General features: G+C 43.9%; 2 protein-coding genes across 3 annotated transcripts in view; both read right to left on the bottom strand.

Moving 5' to 3' along the window:
- Positions 1-4,382, bottom strand: part of CIP2A (cellular inhibitor of PP2A) — a 28,396-nt gene extending 24,014 nt beyond the window's left edge. Inside the window, exons 1-3 of one of the 2 annotated variants that reach the window (XM_050913274.1) lie at positions 4,281-4,382; positions 2,523-2,670; positions 1,081-1,193 (exon numbers count right to left, since the gene is read on the bottom strand). In XM_050913274.1, coding sequence (XP_050769231.1) covers positions 1,081-1,193; positions 2,523-2,670; positions 4,281-4,382 — 363 coding nt within the window. Of the gene's footprint in view, positions 1-1,080; positions 1,194-2,522; positions 2,671-4,280 lie in introns of those variants that run through there. The other variant, XM_050913282.1, reaches the window with a different exon arrangement.
- A 4,051-nt stretch (positions 4,383-8,433) lies between these two features.
- On the bottom strand, positions 8,434-18,554 carry SH2D1B (SH2 domain containing 1B). The gene is made up of 4 exons (XM_050915173.1): positions 18,421-18,554; positions 13,002-13,065; positions 10,346-10,514; positions 8,434-8,471 (listed from the first exon to the last, which is right to left on the bottom strand). The coding sequence occupies exons 1-4, from the start codon at positions 18,552-18,554 to the stop codon at positions 8,434-8,436; spliced, it is 405 nt and encodes a 134-aa protein (XP_050771130.1).
- Between the last annotated feature and the right edge of the window lie 649 nt (positions 18,555-19,203).

Genomic DNA, 19,203 nt, shown 5'->3' with positions numbered 1-19,203 from the left:
ATATAACATAACTGAGTTAATGTGAAGTTAATACACTCAAACATGAAAAAAATCACAGCTTAGGATAGCACCTGAAACAATCTCACCATGTAAATATCTGATGTAAGAGCTTAAAGGTCTTATAATTGGATCTATTTGGTGACTACAAAATCTCTCCCACTGACTGGCAAGTCACTTGGATCCCTAAGTCTTCTGGTACTCCTAGTGCTTTGAGAAACATGCAAACCATGAGAAAAGTCTTCTTTACTGGATGCTTGACTCATTTTCCACAGATCAAGGGCAACAGAACTACTAGCAAATTCAGTTTCTGCTTTCCCTCTCCAGAAAAGAGCTGTGACCACAGGTAGCCAGCAAGTACTTGCTGAAAGCTTAGAACCACGTATGAGAAAACCTGTGCATATTTAAAAAAATAAAGAAAACTTTACTGTTAAATGCACAGAAAGGACACGTTAAAATTGATGAAGTCAGACTGGGAGATGTCATGTGTTCACTTAAAAAAAAAAAAATCAGTAATGTCTGCACTTGGCTCCTAAAAGTAAGCTTCCATTAGCACAGCCCCCTTGCATTCACTGGCAGATAGCACGGACCAGAGGGAAGGAGGCATACATGCCCTGCAAGCCTTCCATGAAAACTGGCAGCCACAGCCTTCCTTTCATCCTTCACAATTACCTGTCAAAGTATTGATTAGACAAAACAATCTCCAGGCTTTTGTTATGAACATTAGGAGAAATAACTAAACACCTCAACTGGAAAATAACCTTCCAAGTTCTCAAGCAGTGATTTCTTGAAATAATTTCAAAACCAGTTTTTTTTTGTTTGGTGGTTGGGTTTTTTTGTTGTTTTTTTTAACTAGAGCAGGTGAGAAGCACAAGCAAGATTAAAGAGAGAATACAAAGAACTCTATGCAGTATTAAAATCCTGTCATACCAGCCTCATACAGCAAATAAAATACACAGCTAAGATCAACTTTCCTTCAATGCATTATTTCAGATACAGCTTTTAAAGAGTAACTATATGCATACAGTATAATGTATACTATGTAACAGTAGCCAAATATTATTAAGCATTAGTTCCTGTTACCTGTAATAAGACTGGGTCACTAAGATTAGTAGAACTTCGATGAACCACTCCTGCCAGCACGCTAGTCAGATTGTAGGTATCCTGAAGAGCTTCTCTAGTCTCATTGTCTGAAGCTAGAATTTAAGAATTATTAACAAAAACCCCTATCTAATAGCAAAAGCAACTATTGTATTAGCTACCAATCTAAGCAGAAGCCAAAGTCTTTGTCCAGTTTTTCATCTATATTTCACAACTACCTACAAATAAATCACAGCTCCTATGCACTTGCATGTCTACCCTATTTCTGAACTTACAGTTAATTGAAACACTAATACTTTTCTTTAAGATGCTTGGACACTGGAGGAATGGCCTACCTCCTACCTACAAGTTTTAGTTCTGTTTGAGATCTTGAAACCTGCACTTAAAAGGCTTTAAATTTTAAAAGTCAATTATCTCAGTTTCTTGCTTCATGCTATGGTGGGCAAGTAGACTAAAACTGATACCTTGATAGGGTTATCTAGCAAGTTAAATAAAAAAAGCCAGTTCCACTTAGGCAGTCCTGGAAAAGATGTGGCAAACAAGGATGACAAGTAAAGCAACAGGAGGAGGACTAATTCTTAAAATTTTCCAGACCCGACAGGTTGGAAAAGATAGTTAAGAAACCCAACAACAAATATAATTTTACAGTAACCGTTTCAAAAACCTAAAAGGAAGCTCAAAGAGGCTAAAAACTCCAAGAATCAGAAAAGATAAACAAGGGGTCACCATAAAGGACTCAAATCTTGAATAACTACTCATACACGATGAGAAACTAAGCAGTGAAGGGATAATTTTTCCTTGTATATATAACCTACATATGTAGGTTATGGTGAGCACAGAGCTCCCTAGACAATGAAGTCCCACTTCTGTGAAATGGGAAGAAAAAAAAAGGCATCTCAAGAAACAAGTAAGAGGCAGTAGAACCTATTTTGTAATTGGGAAACTTGATGCACACAGGCCCAGGCCATTGGAGAGCTCAAACTGCCCCCCAGCAAACACTCCAATGGGAGAGGTAAACTGAGATGATGACAGTTGTTGATGTAACATGGCTTCTCCCTATCTTTGCATCCCCTAGGCAAGTTTTTTCACTTCCTTAAAAAAGGTAGTCCTTGATTTTTGGAGCTTGAAAAGACAAGAGAATAATTCCTCACCCTACCCAGTGAGGAAACAAATTCTGACAAGCATGATCATTGTTATTTCACAGTGATGACTTCAAATCTGCTTCTCATGTTGTTTTAACATCTTATCTGGCCTTGTACGTACAGTCAGGTGGCTCAGCCAAGCACTCCACTACAATGACAACCACTTCATCTTTCACACCTTATGCTTTTTCCAAGAAGTTCATCACCCATGCCACAGAATCAGCACCTGTCTTGTCTTCCCTTTCCCAGATCAAAGATGAAAAGTTTAGATTCAAACCTTACCTAGCTGTGATAGCAAAGTAACCACAGACAAGGTTAGAGATGGGTTTATATTAGCGTCCTCGAGGAGTTCTACTAGGCAACTGAGACATTCACTTGGTAGAATCTGGTTTGAACCAAGTAATCGTGTAAGCTTCAGTCCAGAGATAACCTGGAGATGAAGGGAGAAAACCAACCTTAATCACTCGACTGCAACAAAGTATTTAACACAGAAGTCAAAGCGCAGAGTTGTATTAAATAGATTTTGCCATATTTGACAAACTGAGAATGTAAGTGCCACTCTAACAGAACATTTGTATTCACATTTGCTGAAAAAAAAATTTTTTAAGAAAATCTGGTTTTCATTCCTGTGGATGTGTTCCCTTTACTCTTGGAAAGTACCAAGTTTACATTATGATCATTTATAACATATTGGGGCTTCTTTTGTTTGCTTGCTGCCAGCATTCATAGTAACAGGCATTCTTTTTAATCTCAGCTGTAGCAGAGCAACACTTTGTATTTCTTCACACATTGAACAGAATTAATACCAGGTTACTCTTTCTACATATGTTTTAGCACAGATAAAAGATAGAGTTTATTTATTTTGAAAGAACAACCAAACAGATTGCTCAACACAAACATTTAGCAATCACCCTTCAGCTCAGCCCAACGGCCTGCTTTCTAAAGACGTGGACAGGAACTCAAAGGTGCCCCTCTGCAGGAAGGATGAGCAGTAACAGGTAGTGCTGCTTTGGGAGCACTCTGTGCTTGGGATGAAAAAAATGGAACCTGAGTTCAGGGAAGCCTATATAAGAAGATGCTGAAAATGATACACCTGCACATCAATACAGGTAGACACGAGTTATACTTGCATAATAGAGCAACATAATGTTGTTTTTGCATATCCTCTGTATTCCTCTTTACAATGGATACAGGGAAGAAAGCTAAGCCGAATACTAACTCTTATATTAATGTTTTAGCAATTAAAAAAATAAGTCTGTATTTGAAAAGGTACCTTGCAGATTAAGCAATCCAGTCAATGTGTCAATCTCTCACCATATGAAGTGTGCCCACCGCAAGGGTTGTACACAAGGCTCTACCTAGAGGTCAGGGAAACGGACAGGCCTGCCCCCTAGCAGCAAACACCTTTGATGATGTGTTGCATGAAATTGGCAAACTCCAGACACAAGACCAGTTCATCGTTCAAACTCTGTTTTTAATTGTGAAAACAGATGATCCTTGTGGGTCAGAATTTAGGGGATATGAAAAAAAAAGTCCCTCATAAGGCACATTATATGGTTAGCCTATGTGCATATAAACACACTGCACACGTCTGTAAATACACACAAACACCATAAAAGATTATAATAAAGGACATAGCAATAGTCCGGGGATATTGCTAAAACCCGAAACGTTTCTTCTGGCCGACGGCCCCCCTCGGCCACCAGCTCCCCTGGCAATCGGTCACCGGGCGAGTTTCCCCGTCTCCGGCGCCTGAGCCACGAAGGAGGCCGCGGGACCGGCCGGGCCGGGCCGGGCCAGCACCGAGGGGCGCCTGCAGGCAGCGGCGGAGCTGAGCCAGCCAAGGCCCCGGCGGCTCCAGAGCCCGCGCTGCGGCCGCCCAGGGCCATGATGGCAGAGAGCAGCCAGCCGAGGCCGGGCCCGGAGAAGAGCTACCCGTACTCCGAAGCCCGAAGGGAAACCACGCCGACCCCCACATTCCCGGCCGCGCCGTCCCGCTCCCACCGCGGCCTAGGGGCCCAGGACCGGCGCCGCTCTCACCTCCAGGCTGCGCTGCAGGAGCACCGCGTTGGGCGTTGTCTTGGCGGCCCGGTACTGCGTGGCTGCCAGGAGCAGGGACTTCATGCAGCCCAAGGCATCCATGGCGCCTCAGCTCCGCTCTCAGACGCGAGAGCTACAAACCCCACTCGTATTTCCCGCCGCCGCCGCCATTTTGATGGCAGCGCCCACTGAAGGGGAGCGGCCGCCGGCCCCGCGGGGCAGGACGGGAGGGGTAGCCTCCGCCATCTTGCTCCAAGGGGGACGGACGTGGGGTGGAGCCCCGGCGGACATGTGCCTCGGCTTCGGTGCGGCGGGGCTGGGGGAGCTGCTGCTTTACCCCCTCAGGGAGAAGTGTGGCAAGTGCAGGACATGCAGCCGCTTGGGTGGGTGCCTCCGGCTGCAGGGCTCCCGTGCGGCCGAGGCGATGCAGAAAGTTAGGGACTGAGACTTTTCCCAAGAGGAGGTGCCGTGGGGTTGGGGCGTGCTGAGCCTTGCAGCCCCCCCCCCCCCCCCCCCCCCCCCCCCCCAGCTCTGGAAGGCAGCCTCAGGATCGGAGCTGCCGCAGGTTCCCACCTGCGCCCACAGCCTTCCTTTTCCTTGCCGCTGCCTTTCTTGTCCACGTCGGCCTTTCCCGTCCCTTTGGTGTGGGGTTGAGCCCGGCCGGCAGGCAGGCGCCCCTCTTGCCTGTGGCTCCCTGCCCTCTCCCGTGGGAAGGGGAGGAAAGAGAAAAGAGGGCAAAAGGCTTCCCGGCTCAGGCTCGGGAGACGGGAACGAGGAAAGCCGAGGCTGCTCGTGCAGTGGCGGCCCCGGTGGGGCCGAGGCGATGCCGAGAGCCAAAGCAAGGTGCGCGGGGCCCCCTCGGCGGGCTGCCCGCGGGCAAAAGCTGGGGGGTGGGGATCGAACTCGGGGCCCTTTGGGCCCGCGCCCCCGCCGTTCGTCTAACGGAGATCCCCGCCGGCGGGGGGCGCGCAGCGGCCCCTACAGGCCTCACGCCGCCCTGCGCGCCCGCCCCGCCGCCGCCTGCGCCCACGGGACCCCGACACCTGCCGCCTTACAGCCCGCTCTCCTCCTCCGCCACAGGCAGACCAGCCTCTCTCCTCTCCTCCTCCGTTTCTGCCGCCCTGCACAGGACCTCAAGCCCCGCACCAACCCCACCTGTCCCCCGCCTCCAGCTACAGCCAGGCAGGACCACCGCGGCCCCTCACCTTCCTCGCCGCTTCCCTGCCCGCCGCTACCCCTTTGCCAAACTTTTTCTGAGGCCTCCTGCTGCCGCCAGGTACCTGCTCGGGGCCTCCGAGCGTCACCGAAATTTCACAGCTGGCCCGTGCCCACCCAGGAGAGAGGCTGGGACGCAAAGGGTGGCATTGCAAGAGTAAGCCTTTCTTCATGGGCATGAGGCAGCCCGTTCTGACTGGGGCACCCTGAATGCGGTTTTACACTTGGTTCTTAGCCCTTTCGAGCGTTCAGGTACAACAGGATTTGAGCCCTCACTGCTCAGCCCCGGCCCGGACACACACACACACATATACTGCTGTTTTGGGTTGTTGGAAAGTAAGGGTGGTGTGTGAAGCTTTTGAACATACTTTTTTGAAACTGATGCGCTGTTTGTTTTCTAATGTATTAGGCCTGCGAAGAAGTGTAGGAACGTGTATATTAACCTCATTTTCTTGTACTGTTAACAGAACAAATATATTCCTGTGAAGTGCAGCTGAAGATTGTAAATGTAATGTAAATTGAAATGTAAATTTCTTTTCGTTCTGGGTCCTTGCTTCCTCCTTTATATCCTTGATCCTTCTCACGCTCTGTGCTTCAGCTGACCGCCTCGGAGGTAATGCCTGAGAAGTGACCGGCACGCGGGATTGGATGCACCCTCGGGTCTAGATGCAGCATCTGGAGCTGCAGCCACCATGGCGTTGTAAATCCGAGTCCAAAGCACGGCTGCCTGTGGTGCAGTGCTGTAACCAGAGCAACTGCCAGCTAAAAAGCACCACAGCCCAGGGCCTTGACCCCGTCAGCTGTGAGTAATAGTCTGTTCAGCCATCAGGAATCACGCAGTCGGGGTCATGAGGCATGGCCTGGGATTCCTTGTCACTCGGCCTTATCCTAAGGTTGAACATCATTGTGACTGACTGAGCACGTGAGGGACTGCTGAGACTCATTTCAGAAAAACTGTAGTGTTGTGTTCTGTTAAAGACCAGGCTGCTGGAGTTGGGATGTCTCAGCACAGCAGCTGCTCAGTCTGATGCATGTGATAACCAACTATCAGGCAGGCTGCTGAATTCTGCAGATAAAGAGACATATCAGTGTATGCGCTTCTACAGAGCAAGGGTTGGGGTTTTTTTCTCTCCAATAGTACCATTTTTCATGGACAACTACTTTGTTTTCAATTCATGATTTTTGGACACATATGTTAGTATTTTTGGCAATGCCAGAGTTAATTAATATTCTTATTTTTTGTCTCCTTCATGCTAGAAGTACCAGTTGAGCCTGGCATCAAAACCCGTTAGCACTGTTAAATTCACAATGAAGTCCAAAGCACTGAAAGATCTAAAAGTCCTTTAACAAATAGTGGTGTGAAAGAAACATAATAGAAAGAAATCTAACAAGTATTACCCATTAAAATACATAAATAACTTGTGAAAGATCTTAAACAAACACACAACCAATATAAATATCTTCCTCAAGATCACAAACAGAGAGGGAGTTGGTAGTAGGGACTGGGAGAATCAGGACATACGTTCCAGTTCTGGCTTTGGCTGCTAGTTGCAGGCCACCTTCAGAACAAAAGTGTATATTAAATATTTGAAATTAGGGATAAGATTAAAGCAAATTCTTACATTAAAAAATAACAAAACCCATACACATTATAATACAGAGCTGATGGCAGTAGCAAATGAAATGTAGTAAACATTCTCATCTGTACAGTACCTATTAAAAAAAAAGGATGCGTTCATGCCAACGTGCATGTAGAACTTGCCATCCTCTTGTAATCTACCAGAACCATTCATCAGTGTTAAACTGATAACGTGATAACTGGTAACATGAATCATGCACAAAATAACATCGAGTTTAAAGGTTTAACAGAGTTTAGAGGTTTTTAAGCATCGTATGATGCCAATAGAATTTTTGTTGTGTATGGTTTTTATCAACATATCAGTTCTGCCATAAACTACTGCTTTATGCACATTCATTTATTGTACTTGTATTGCTGCTTTCTAACAGATTGTTCATTTGAGCAGTAGACATCTTAGACAGTTTGCTGATGTCGTGGTTTAACCCCAGCTGGCAACTAAGCACCACGCAGCCGCTCAATCACTCCCCCCACCCAGTGGGATGGGGGAGAGAATCGAAAAAACCCCAGACTTGTGGGTTGAGATAAAGACAGTTTAATAGGACAGAAAGGAAGGAAAATAATGATAATGATAATAATAATAAAATGACAATAATATAATACTAAAAGAATCAGAATATACAAAACAAGTGATGCACAATGCAATTGCTCACCACTTGCTGACCGATGCCCAGTTAGTTCCCAAGCAGCGATCCGCCCCTCGTGGCCAACTCCCCCCAGTTTATATACTGGGCATGATGTCATATGGTATGGAATATCCCTTTGGCCAGTTTGGGTCAGCTGTCCTGGCTGTGTCCCCTCCCAGCTTCTTGTGCCCCTCCAGCCTTCTTGCTGGCTGGGCATGAGAAGCTGAAAAATCCTTGACTTAGTATAAACACTACTTAGCAACAACCAAAACATCAGCATGTTATCAACATTATTCTCACACTGAATCCAAAACATAACACTATGCCAGCTACTAGGAAGAAAATTAACTCTATCCCAGCTGAAACCAGGACAGCCGGCTAAAAAAACAAAATACACCTACATGCACACAGATACCCTTCCCACCCATATGTATGTATATGTATGCATGTGTCTCTTATAAAAATTAATTATTTTATTGCTGAACAAAAATATATAGTAGCTTGTACTGGATCTACTGGGAGAAAATACAGCTGCTCTGACAGTCTGCAAAAGGAGGAGGCTAATTCCAGAGGTACAGATTGACAGCAGAGAATGCCCAGCTGGCAGCTCTCCCCAGCTGGTCCGTTGTGCTGTGCCCGAAATGGCAGCTTCCCAAATCATCAGGTTGCAGATCATTCAGGGTAAGACAGCGACGTAATCGCTGTCATCAATTTCTGTAAAGAAATTAAAAAAAAAAAAACAGATGTTGTCATTGCAAATGGCTCCTCTGAAAGCCGACGGTAAGCAGGATGGCCTGTGGCCGTGTTGCTGGGCAGGTATCAATAACTCAGTTTGGTTTCTTGGTATTTTCTCTGCTATCGCAGGGCCAACGTTTAGGCCCTGTGTCCTATGGACTGGGTCCTCCAGGAGCCCGTATAGAGGCAAAGCCTGCATTGTCTTTTCTGAGCCAGCAAGCTCTGTTATTAAACAGTTGTATCCACCTGAGACCCCTTCTTCCTGAGGAACAGTTAAATGTCGGAAATCATCCATACTTAGTAAATCAGATCAATAGCTGAGATGATAGCTATGACTATAGCATAGCACACCCTTTCTTCTCTAAATAAATACCCAACAGAAAAGCTCTTCTCCTAACTGAGGGAGGAGAGCCTGAAAAAACCCTTTCTCTCTTAGACCTTGTCAGATCTGTTATGTTTTTTGAGAAGCCGGAGGGAAGACAGAAATCGGATGCTTGGGACTCAATTTCCGCTATGGAATCCTACTGTCTCTTCAAGCAGCCACCCTCAGACAAGCAGTTCCTAGGCTAGAAGACAATGTTCAAAAATGTCCAACAACCAGTGTCGTGACCCCAGTCCCTTGAGGTGTTCCACTCGTCACACTGGAGCGCTCAGTCCTGCACGTGCCACAAAGCCAGCTGCTGGTGCAACACAAGGGGCTGGGCCAGAAAAGTATGGTGCTTGCTTTAGGAAGCAATGTGGTGGTTTACACGGTGCCTGCGTTTCAGAGAGACACCCATCATGACATTAACCTAAGCTCCTCCTGTGAGCACGTAATAAAGCAGTCTGAGGGGGAAGTTTGGAATGCTGTATAAGTGAAATTTAAATTAAAATTGAACAGCAACAATTCCAAAGTAATTTGATTATTTCTAAAAGCCTCAATTTTTATGGACAACCGCAAACATTTTGATAGTAAAATGAAAGGGTTTGTTTTCCTCCCTGTGAGTCCAGAGCAGGACATTGTGCATCTTCTAGAAAAATTCATGTTGCAGGACCAGACAATAAAGTATGTATTACACCTGATTTTTCCTAAAAATATGTCCATGCTACTGCAGTATTTTCCATCTCCCTGGAGCGGCAATGGCAAGATACCGTAAAAACCTTTTTAGAGCAAATGTGGCATATCTGCCTTAGTGATACAAGTGATAATGTAATGCTGGAGACACTGGAAATGTCTCTTTGCTACTGTTTCTCTCAGCAAGGTTGTTGCTGCACTGGCCCCTAAAAAGGCAGCTTAGTGGGTGAAGTGGTGGGGAGAGCTCACCCCTTCCTGTCCTGTCTGCTTGACACAGGGCGCGCCAGAGCTGTTGCACTGTTGTTGCGTGCAAAAAGCCAGCACCTGTCGTACCGACGGGAGGTATGACTGCAGCACAGGGAGGCTGGCCCACATGACAGCGTTTTAGCTAGTGTTAGTCATGAGATACAAGTCACACTGAAGATTGGATACTCCCAAGACTTTTTTCCTTTACGATAACTGTACTTAATGAAAGGATTTCCCTTGCTCATGCATGCTTTCACTGTGGCTCTCGTTACACTTAGTCAGAGGACCTAGAAGAGTTTCAAGGTTATTTTGCAGCCTGTGTCCTGATGGATACTGCAGCTGAGCATCGTACAGCAGTAATATGAAGAATGGCTTTCAAAAGTGTGCGAGGGATGCTGGGAAGTTACCAATAGTATCTCCATTCATCCTTTCCAAGTTCTTTCCTTCTGTCCATGTGAGCTGGTCTCAGAGGACACATAGCAACTATTCACCACAAACCTGTCAATGCAGTCGTCTTAAAAAAAACCCACAAAGGCAGAGCTAAATTTCTTACCATCATAAATGTCGTCCTTTCCTGACTTGAACCTCTGGCTTCTTTGCGAGGCATTTGGTTTCTTTACTGGGTAGTGGAGGTTTGTTATTAGTCCTTGACCTGGCTTTTCATAAGCGTATATTAGGTCCTTTAACGTTCTGAAGATCCTCTCTGGAACACCTTCAGAAGTCTGCAAGGAAAGGAAAATAAAGTTTGTTTGCAACTGCCCTTCACATAGTCCCCTAAATGAAAGGAAGGATAGGTTGTTCCTTGTTTACCAAGGAGCTGTTTTGTAAACAGATTTGGTGACAGAATATTGTACCATCCTTAAAACACTAGGGACACCTGTTTGGTGGTGTGGTTATGGCACTAAGTGTAACCTCCCTCACCATCTGTTTTTTTGCAAAAAACCCCATCAGTTTAAAATATTGGCTCAGGGGTGTGCTGCAGCAACCCGCTACAGCAGAGTGTCGAAGAGTGACAGCATTACAGACCTCCCTCTGGTCTTAGAGCACAAGTTTAGGGGCAACATATTTAGTTCTCACTTAAAATGTTGTAATTAAACAACTATGTGACAAGCAGAAGCCAAACATTTTACAAAATGTAAGCATTGTCAAGCAAAGGACATGTGCAGAGGCAGCGGACGTGTCTGAGGATCCATATGAAAGTCCCCGGCACCAGCTTTCACTTTTAGGCAGGAGTTTATTATTTGTCCAGCTTTGTGACTTGCTTTGGAGACTCCTGAGGCCAAACATGGAGGATGGCACTCCTAAGCGGGGGAACAGCGTTCTCACAAACTGCTTTTTAATGTGTGGGTTCATACAGCTGGACTGAACTGCCTCCGTGGCACAGCCCCCCAGTGATCTGTACAGAGACTTTGCAATGCTGGTGACTTCAGGACAGTGACAGACAGTAAGCACATTAATCATCTCTAATCACAGTGAGGGTCCTACTAGTAGTCATTAAAAGTGAATGGGGCTTTGGTTTCGCTTCATTTGCTATCTAACGAAGAAACATGTCTTTATTGTCTTTGTTTTTCTGCATCCTTTATCTTCCCTTCAGCCCTGTACGGACTGGGTGCCACTGCCTCTGTGTACTGCATCTGCCTGGGATGGAGTTAACTTTCTTCGTAGGAGCCTGTATAGTGCTGTGTTTTGAATTTGTGACTGAAACAGTGTTGATAACACACCCGTGTTTTGGCTGTTGCTGAAAAAGCGCTGGCACAGCCTTGAGGTTGTCTCTCTTTCGCGCTCCGCTCCCCCAGCAAGGAGGCTGGGGGTGCACAAGACGCTGGGAGGGGACACAGCAGGACCGTGGACCTGAATTGACCAAAGGGCTGTCCCATCCTGTATGACACTGTGCTCAGCAATAAAAGCTCAGGGAAAGTGGGGACGTTCGTGGTTATGGCATTTGTCTTCTCAAGTAACCATTACGCGTGCTGAGGTGCTCCTTTCCAGGAGGTGGCTGAACATTTGCTTCCCGATGGAAAGTAGTGACTAAACTCCTTCTTTGCTTTGCTTGCGTGCACAACTTTGCTTCACCTATTAAACTGTCTTTTATCTTCATCCAGGAGTTTCCTCGCTTTTGCTCTTCATGTTCTCTTCCCCCCACCCTGTCCTGCTAAGGGGGGAGGGAGCGAGCAACTGTGTGGGTGCTTAGCTGCTGGTCAGGGTCAACCTATCGCACTCTAGAAAGTTCATGGCTGAATCTGGCCCTTAAAAGACCCCAAACAATCTCCCCTCCACCATCAATATATTATTTCAGTCTATTATTTTAGTAAGCCAAAACAATCTGACTTAAAAATTTGAAGAGCAGAACTCTTCTTTCACATTCTTGGCAAAACCTTGTAAGGAAAATTGGTTTTGAAAAAACTAAAAGTGTTTGAGTTATTATCTGCTGATAGGCATGACAGCAAACCCCGGTGGAGTGGCTATAGTCCAAAATAGATTATTTTTTGTCAACAAACCATTCTTCCTCATGGCAAATTGTGTCTTTCATACTCAGTCCAAACCACTAATAAGCAAGAAATTACCAGCATATGAGAGCTTGGTGTGTCCTTTATGGAGTGAGTTCCTCACTCCACTTAAATGCTACTTAATTGTTGGCAGTCCTGTTGGCTGTCCTACTACGAGCAGAGGAGTGAGCCAGCTTTTTAAGTGTCCTTTCACCTTGCCTAGGGATTTGATTGATGCAGTCTGCTCCTACGCTTATTCAAGCAATGAGCAGCTTGGGGTCATCACTTCAGGTGCCTCAGAATTGCACAGAATTATATATAGGTCTCTCTAAATCAAAAAGGTCATTGCAATATTCCAAATCCCTACAAGATGCTGGGTGCAATGGCAGAGCTTTCAGATAGAAAAAGCTAATTAGGAACAGGAGCAAGTAACAAAAGTGATAGATTTTTCTTCAATGCTATCAAAAAGAAATGGTCAAATCAGAAAGCAGCTGGTCAACAAACAATAGATCCACTTAGGTTATAAGGGAATTCTACAAAGATAATAGCTACTTCTGAGCTCATATGTAATAATAAGTATAACATTAAAAAGTCAAGAATTGAGTAGAGAGGAAAGCAAACTTGGAAATATTTTCTAAGGTAATGTGTTCATGTATATTAATTTTTTAAATCAAGACAATGATCTTTAGTACAATCTTTACAGATGAAATGAGAGTTACTCACCTGTATTCTAAAATATCCTTGGTGTTCCCTGAAGATACGGTATGTGTAGATGAGTCCTTCAAAGCTGTGAAAAACATTGTTATATACATTATGCTTTTTATCAACTGTCAGACCACTGCAACTTGCTTAGACTGCTACAGCTGATCTTGACAGCCAGCTTTGGTTTTTGTTTGTTTGCTTGTATCTTAAAGTAAACTGCAATACAATGAAAGACTAAAAACAAAGAAACAAATCTAAAGGAATTCCTGACGCTAAATAGCATCAATTTTTTATGTATATATATATGCATTCACTTTTCCATTTGATTCATATATTGGAGCTTTCAAAATACTTGAGATTCTCTAAGTCGTATGTTTAATTGTCTGTTAGCCAAAATTAGTCATGCATGTTATTTTCTTAAGCCTCAGAAACCCCAATATTACTTTATAATGCCTTGCCAATTCAGATCTAACCCCCTGTACATCGCTATGCAGATCTGTTTGATTTTGGACCAAATTTATGGCACTCTTTTTTGCCCTGCAGAGTTAGGCCACATATGGTAAATGTAGCTAAGAGTGCTGTGTTCAATCTGCAGTCACTGCACTTTGCTTAGCGTAGACCTTGATAAAGCATGTCCAGCTAGCTCACCTCCACATCAGTTAACTGCCTGAGCTTTCCTCCAGCTTCTTAGGTGCATTCCCTATGCTGAGTTTTGTACTACTACAGCTCCAATAAAATGCATCTGGTAAGTCAAAGCAGTGAAAATTCTTCAAGTTTATACATCCAGAAAGGGCTGGATGTCACTGAGAATTTATATTACTTGTTCTGAGGCAGTAAAACACAAAATAGACCCTGGAATTCCACTGCAGGTGCTAGGTAAGAGAAGAGTCCTTGCTTCCATAGGGTGCCTAAGTCCTTGCTCACCACCAGCAGAATTGCTTCACAGCACTAGAAATCACTTTGTGCAAATGTCAACATGGGAAAAAACTGCAAGCAAAGGGCTGGCACATGTGTCATCGAGAACTGCACTATCTCCATCAGCAATGAGGAGAAGGGGAGCCGTGGCCTGGTCGACTCTCAGACTTTACACCGGGTTGGACTAATCATCAGACAACCTTTTCACAATGGAAAGACAGTGCTAATATGTACCCCTCCTTCAAAAATGGAGCTATAAGGAAGACCTAAATAGCTACAAAGACAAAAGTGAGGTGCCCTTCTTTCCCTGAAGTCATACTCTAGGGGAAAATGGGCTGGCTTCCAACTAATTACCACATCCACAAGAGAAGCAGTCACCTTTCAAAAGACTGATCTACAGCTGAGAACAAGGATGAGAGATTCATCTGGGATATGACACAAGACTGCAATGCTGTATGGAAACAACCACATTGGCATGGAGTGATGCTCTGAAAGATTGTCTTTGCGAATGTCTTCAATCATACTGACAGAAGTTGGGAAGGATGTGAGGGGGGGGAGAGAGAGAGAAAGAAAACCATCTTAATCTAAGTGGTGGTAAAGAATGATTCTGTAGAAAACTTGCAGTTCACCTTTCGCATGTGATCTGCTGGCATTGCTCTGAAGAAGAGAACAGGTGAGGAGGTTGCCATGGCATACACAGGAGTGTAAAGTTGCAGAATGTTTTTCATGTAATCTGCTTTCCTTGTGGGAGCCCTCAAGTAATTGCGGCACCACAAATTCATGCTGTTATTCCCCCCACGCTGCGCCACACAGTGACCCCTTGAGCTGTCTGTACCTTCATGTATTCCAGATGTGATCATGTACCAGGCTACTTCAACCTAGAATATGTTTCATTTGACCAGAGTATAGCTAGAGATGTGTATGATACTGGACATATACTCAAGAGCATGTATGATATTAGGGACTTAACAGTGGGCTGAGTCTCTGACCTCCACTGTCGAAAGCAGACGCTGTGATGGAAGGAAGAGACACCACATTTTTAGTGAAGTGCAAGACTGGAAATGTCTGCAAACAGCAGGTAGTATTAAAGTCATGAGAAGCTGTGCAGTAAAATTGAATGAGACAGAGATACAAAAGCAAAACAGAAGGGAGCCTAGGTTTGCAAAATGAGAGAACGTTTCATATCTTGAAATGTAAGATTACTCTAACCAGGTGTTTCAAAGAACTTCTGAACTAAACCTAACACAGGCCTTTATATAAGAGTAATTTGATTCCACAGGCATCCCATCCTCTCATCTATCTTCTTATCCTCCTCATGTGTGATACCTCCCTAAACTTCATTTTACAGTTATATCACAAGAAGGCTGTTGAATTCTTGGAAAGATGTTAGCAGAAAATGGCCTCCAGTCACCAGCACGCAGAAAATGACTGCACAGGTCCTACTTCTAAGAAAATTATTCTTCCTTTGCATTTCCTAGGGTTTAGTTATTATTATTTTTAATAATATGCAGGTGTTTGAACACTCAGGCTACTGATGGCTTTGGATATATTTTGTCAACAGAAATAAAAGCTTTATCAAATACCACAATGGCAGCTATTCAGAAGATGAACTGGAGATCATGACCATGATCAAAAAAGGCAGTAAAGTTGCAAAGAAAAATACACCACAAATAGGCTGGGGGGGGGGGGGGGGAGGGGAGGGAAGAGCACTATCTGAAAACAAGTTCTTTTAACTGGTACGCATGTTCATCAGAAGGACTTCAGCTGTAGCTACGTGAATTGAGCTGTCATGAGAGGGAAAATCTTAGGGTGAAAACCTAGTTCAGGGGACTTGCGCATAAATGAATAGTTACTCTGGAAACAAACTACTTTGTTCTGCAAAAAAAGTTACTATGGCCTGAGATCAGGATAAGTCTTCCAGTTAGAATAGATTTACTTTAATTCAAAGAGTTGCATCACAGGGATGCATCTTTTGGTTTTTTTCCTCCTTGGGGTATCTGTGGAAATTCACATGTTCCTGGCTTAAGGGCATTTTATACATGTGAGTTTATAAATTCATTCTTTAAACATAGACATAGAAGTGAGAAAAAAAAATACCAGAAACCAATCATTTTTGAAACTCATTCTTTACTGATCATCTAAATTTTGAAAGGTTACTGCCTGGATATTATTTGGCTACTGTAATTTTTACTAAATAAACATGAAACTACCATTAAAATGGAAACTTCTGTTTCCACATTAAATACTAAATGCTTACCAACAGCTGCATATGGTACAAATTAATAAAGTGCCTGGTCTGGGCACAGGGGAGATCTGGTGACAGAAAAGCAGGGTGAGAGGAGCTTTTTTTTGGAGAATGACATGTTGAACCATAAGGAGAACAGTAGCAAGAGCAGTAGGTCTGGACTGAGGCAGTGTCAGAGACCTGGGACAGCTTTGGATGAAAGTGGCAGTGTGCTGTGGAGGAAGATGTATCAGCAGAGCTGTGCACCATGCCCGATTAGAGAAGAGATGCCTTTGAAGTGGTCCCACCATTCTGACTCCCAGATCCTCCATGGGAGTGCCCTCCCCTCCCATACCCCAATCCGTAGAGGACAAAAAAAAGTTGGTTGTTTTCTGTAGCAAGTGGATCAGTATCTCTGCCCACGGATCAGCGAATTTGAGAGGTGTGCATCAGTTTGTGCGTCAACTGTGTTAGGTGCTAAGCAATGTTTTAAGATGCAATTCTAATCCAAAAGTTGTCTTGAAACAGCACTGAGAGTTTCAGTGTTGATTGCTTCCAGTTTTAGGACAGCTTTCTTCTGCTTAGTCAACCACTGACAGACAGTCCAGTCTCTGAGGCAATTCTGAGCCAATACACTATTACCATCCCATTTGCTATCTGAAGACAACCCTTGCTTTCACTTCTGAAAGTCAGTACCTGTTATACCATTGCTGCCAACCCTACAATTTAACTATTACATTTGTTAATGCATGAGTTAAAGTCAAATACACTAGACACTAAAGTTTTTAACAGTTTTTAACATGAAAAACCCACAGAGGCTAGCTGGAAGTCCCATGCTTTTTCATATGCCTGCCCAGAACACTGTCGACAGACAAAAGCATGTCTGCAAGCTGTGACAAGGTAGATCTGCTTTGCCCTTAAAAAAAAAAAAAAGAACGGGAAAGCAATGGTGTTTTAGTGTGGCACCAAGCTTAACCTTTATGTCAGCTTGCATCTGCCCACAATGTACTCTGTAGATGTGCCCTCTGTTACATGAGTAGTTGAAGCTCATCGCACACACCTACTTGCGTACCTCACAAGTAGCCTTGCACTTTCTCATCTACCTCTACTGCATGAGATCTCAACAGCCATCTTCCCATGTCAGGGACTAATATTGTTATTCTTCCTCTGTGCCAGGATCCCCATTTGTCCCTTCTGACAGGGTATGCATGCCCTTTCCCTCCCATGCTCCCTGCTGTCCCCACACCCCCTATGTTTGTTTCCTTCCACACCATACTGAAAGCAGGTTCCCGCAGCTCCCTCCCTGAGGACTCGTGTTTGTCCCTCACTTGCCATTTCTCTTCTCCTTACTCTGTCACTTCATGGACCTCCTTTCTTCTACCCACCAACCCCATAGTACTCCGTTTCCCTCTCCCTTTTTCTCCCTTCTCCTTTCATTTGTTTCAAAAGAAATGCGTTTTTGATTATTGATAAAAACATTTTCTGGTATTTTTGAATTAATTAGACGTGGTGTTAAAAATTTTTCATGTCACACTCAAACACATCCTCAAGGAGAGTGTGAAACCTCATAGGGTCAAAGAAAGAAAGACTCAGAGTTACTAATTTATAAACTTTGAACGCATTAGGATCAATTATACATGAAAAGTGTAAAACAGGCTTCTTGAAAGGGAAATAGAAGTGCTATTCCCTACAGGAAAAGAAAATAATAAAATTTTAATTGTAGTAATTAAAGTTAAGGACTAGAAGTAGCAATTTTCTATGCCCATCTTGTTCATGGACTTGTCATATGAATTTGAACAGGACATTATAGCTTTCTGTCTCAGCTTATGTTCTTACATCAGATAAAATTCCTTTGAAGCAAAAGGCTAAGCTTTTATCACATAGAAAGCCTATGAAGAAGGAACTGTTTTGTAACCTACCGTGAGACTTTTCAGTGTCTCAACAGTGCTAGAATGCTATTTACTCATCATTACAGAGGCAGTAACTTTGAGTAAGGTTCTTACCATGTTTTGGCAGGCTAAGCTATTTTCTCTGGGCTCCCCTTATTGTCGGCAGAGAGGCGCCAGCATCAGCAGATTACAGTTCATCTATCCTCTGTTGTATAAAATGTCTTTTGCAAATGCCACCCTCTCACCACTCGCTATAAAGGAAGCCTAAGGCAACCAGCATTACTTGAATACATATACACACCCCCTTGGAGTCTGTTAATATTAGGAAAGAACTATTAATTTTAGAGAAGATGAACACTCGTCTTTGGATCTATCTGAAAACTTGAAAAAGAATCAGTATTAGAGTACTTACAAAACACAGAGACACAAGGCTCCTTCCACGCTTTCGCTCTCTCGTATTAAATAGCTACCATTCTTTCTGTTCTTGCTCAGCAGTTCTTCACAGGTTCTTCTTGTTATCTTTCCATGAAAAAATGGGAACTCCATGGGCAAAAGAAAACAAGGTCTCTCACCTTTCAAAGCAATTCCAGAGAAAGTCAGAAGCCTGGCATTAAAAGAAGACTTATTCCAAATGCAGCTGTCCGCAGCCAACTGAAATTGGAGGTGCTAAGTACAAGTTCATCTGCGCTGTTATCACTGACCTGTCCGTAGTGAAGCCGGTTACCAGCCTGTGGTTACAGCTCATGCATGCAGTGAAGGCAGGAAATGGGAGATAGTTCATCTGCACTGGTCACAGTCCACATCAGAAGGGAAGGGTCTTTTGTCACATTATATCAGCAGACATCTGGGTTGTGTATCACACTTCTAAGCTATGCAATAGCTAAGTTGACACCTAAGTATAGTTATATTTTTAAGTTAACGTTTATGTTTAAAGTGGCTCAAAGCCCTGCAAATAGGGTTCTTGCTCGTAGTTTTGAAAAATGCTGCTTGGTTTGATTCCTTTCCTTGCCAGACTTGCCTTCTAACACAGTTGTTCGGGTTTTGTTGTGGGGTTCCCCCCCCCCCCCCTTTTTTTTTGTTTACTTGATTTGTCAAGTTTTGGTGAAAGTTAGTCAGCAATGAGATTTTTCAAAACAGAGCATTCTGTCCCCCACCCCTTTCTTATTTTTAAAGTATAGCTATTTTATCAAGAAGT

The sequence above is a fragment of the Gymnogyps californianus genome, chromosome 1 (assembly GCF_018139145.2).
Source record: "Gymnogyps californianus isolate 813 chromosome 1, ASM1813914v2, whole genome shotgun sequence".
NCBI lineage: Eukaryota > Metazoa > Chordata > Aves > Accipitriformes > Cathartidae > Gymnogyps > Gymnogyps californianus.
The sequence above is the reverse complement of the archived record's forward strand: the minus strand, read 5'-3'. Positions and strand labels throughout refer to the sequence as shown.

Excerpts from the sequence above, each read along its gene's own strand:
- SH2D1B (XM_050915173.1), bottom strand. The coding sequence starts at position 18,554 with ATGGAGTTCCCATTTTTTCATGGAAAGATAACAAGAAGAACCTGTGAA. Across the intron at positions 13,066-18,420 it reads GCCTTGTGTCTCTGTGTTTT|CTTTGAAGGACTCATCTACA; the intron begins GTAAGTACTCTA and ends TGTTTTTCACAG. Across the intron at positions 10,515-13,001 it reads AAGGATATTTTAGAATACAG|ACTTCTGAAGGTGTTCCAGA; the intron begins GTGAGTAACTCT and ends CTTTCCTTGCAG.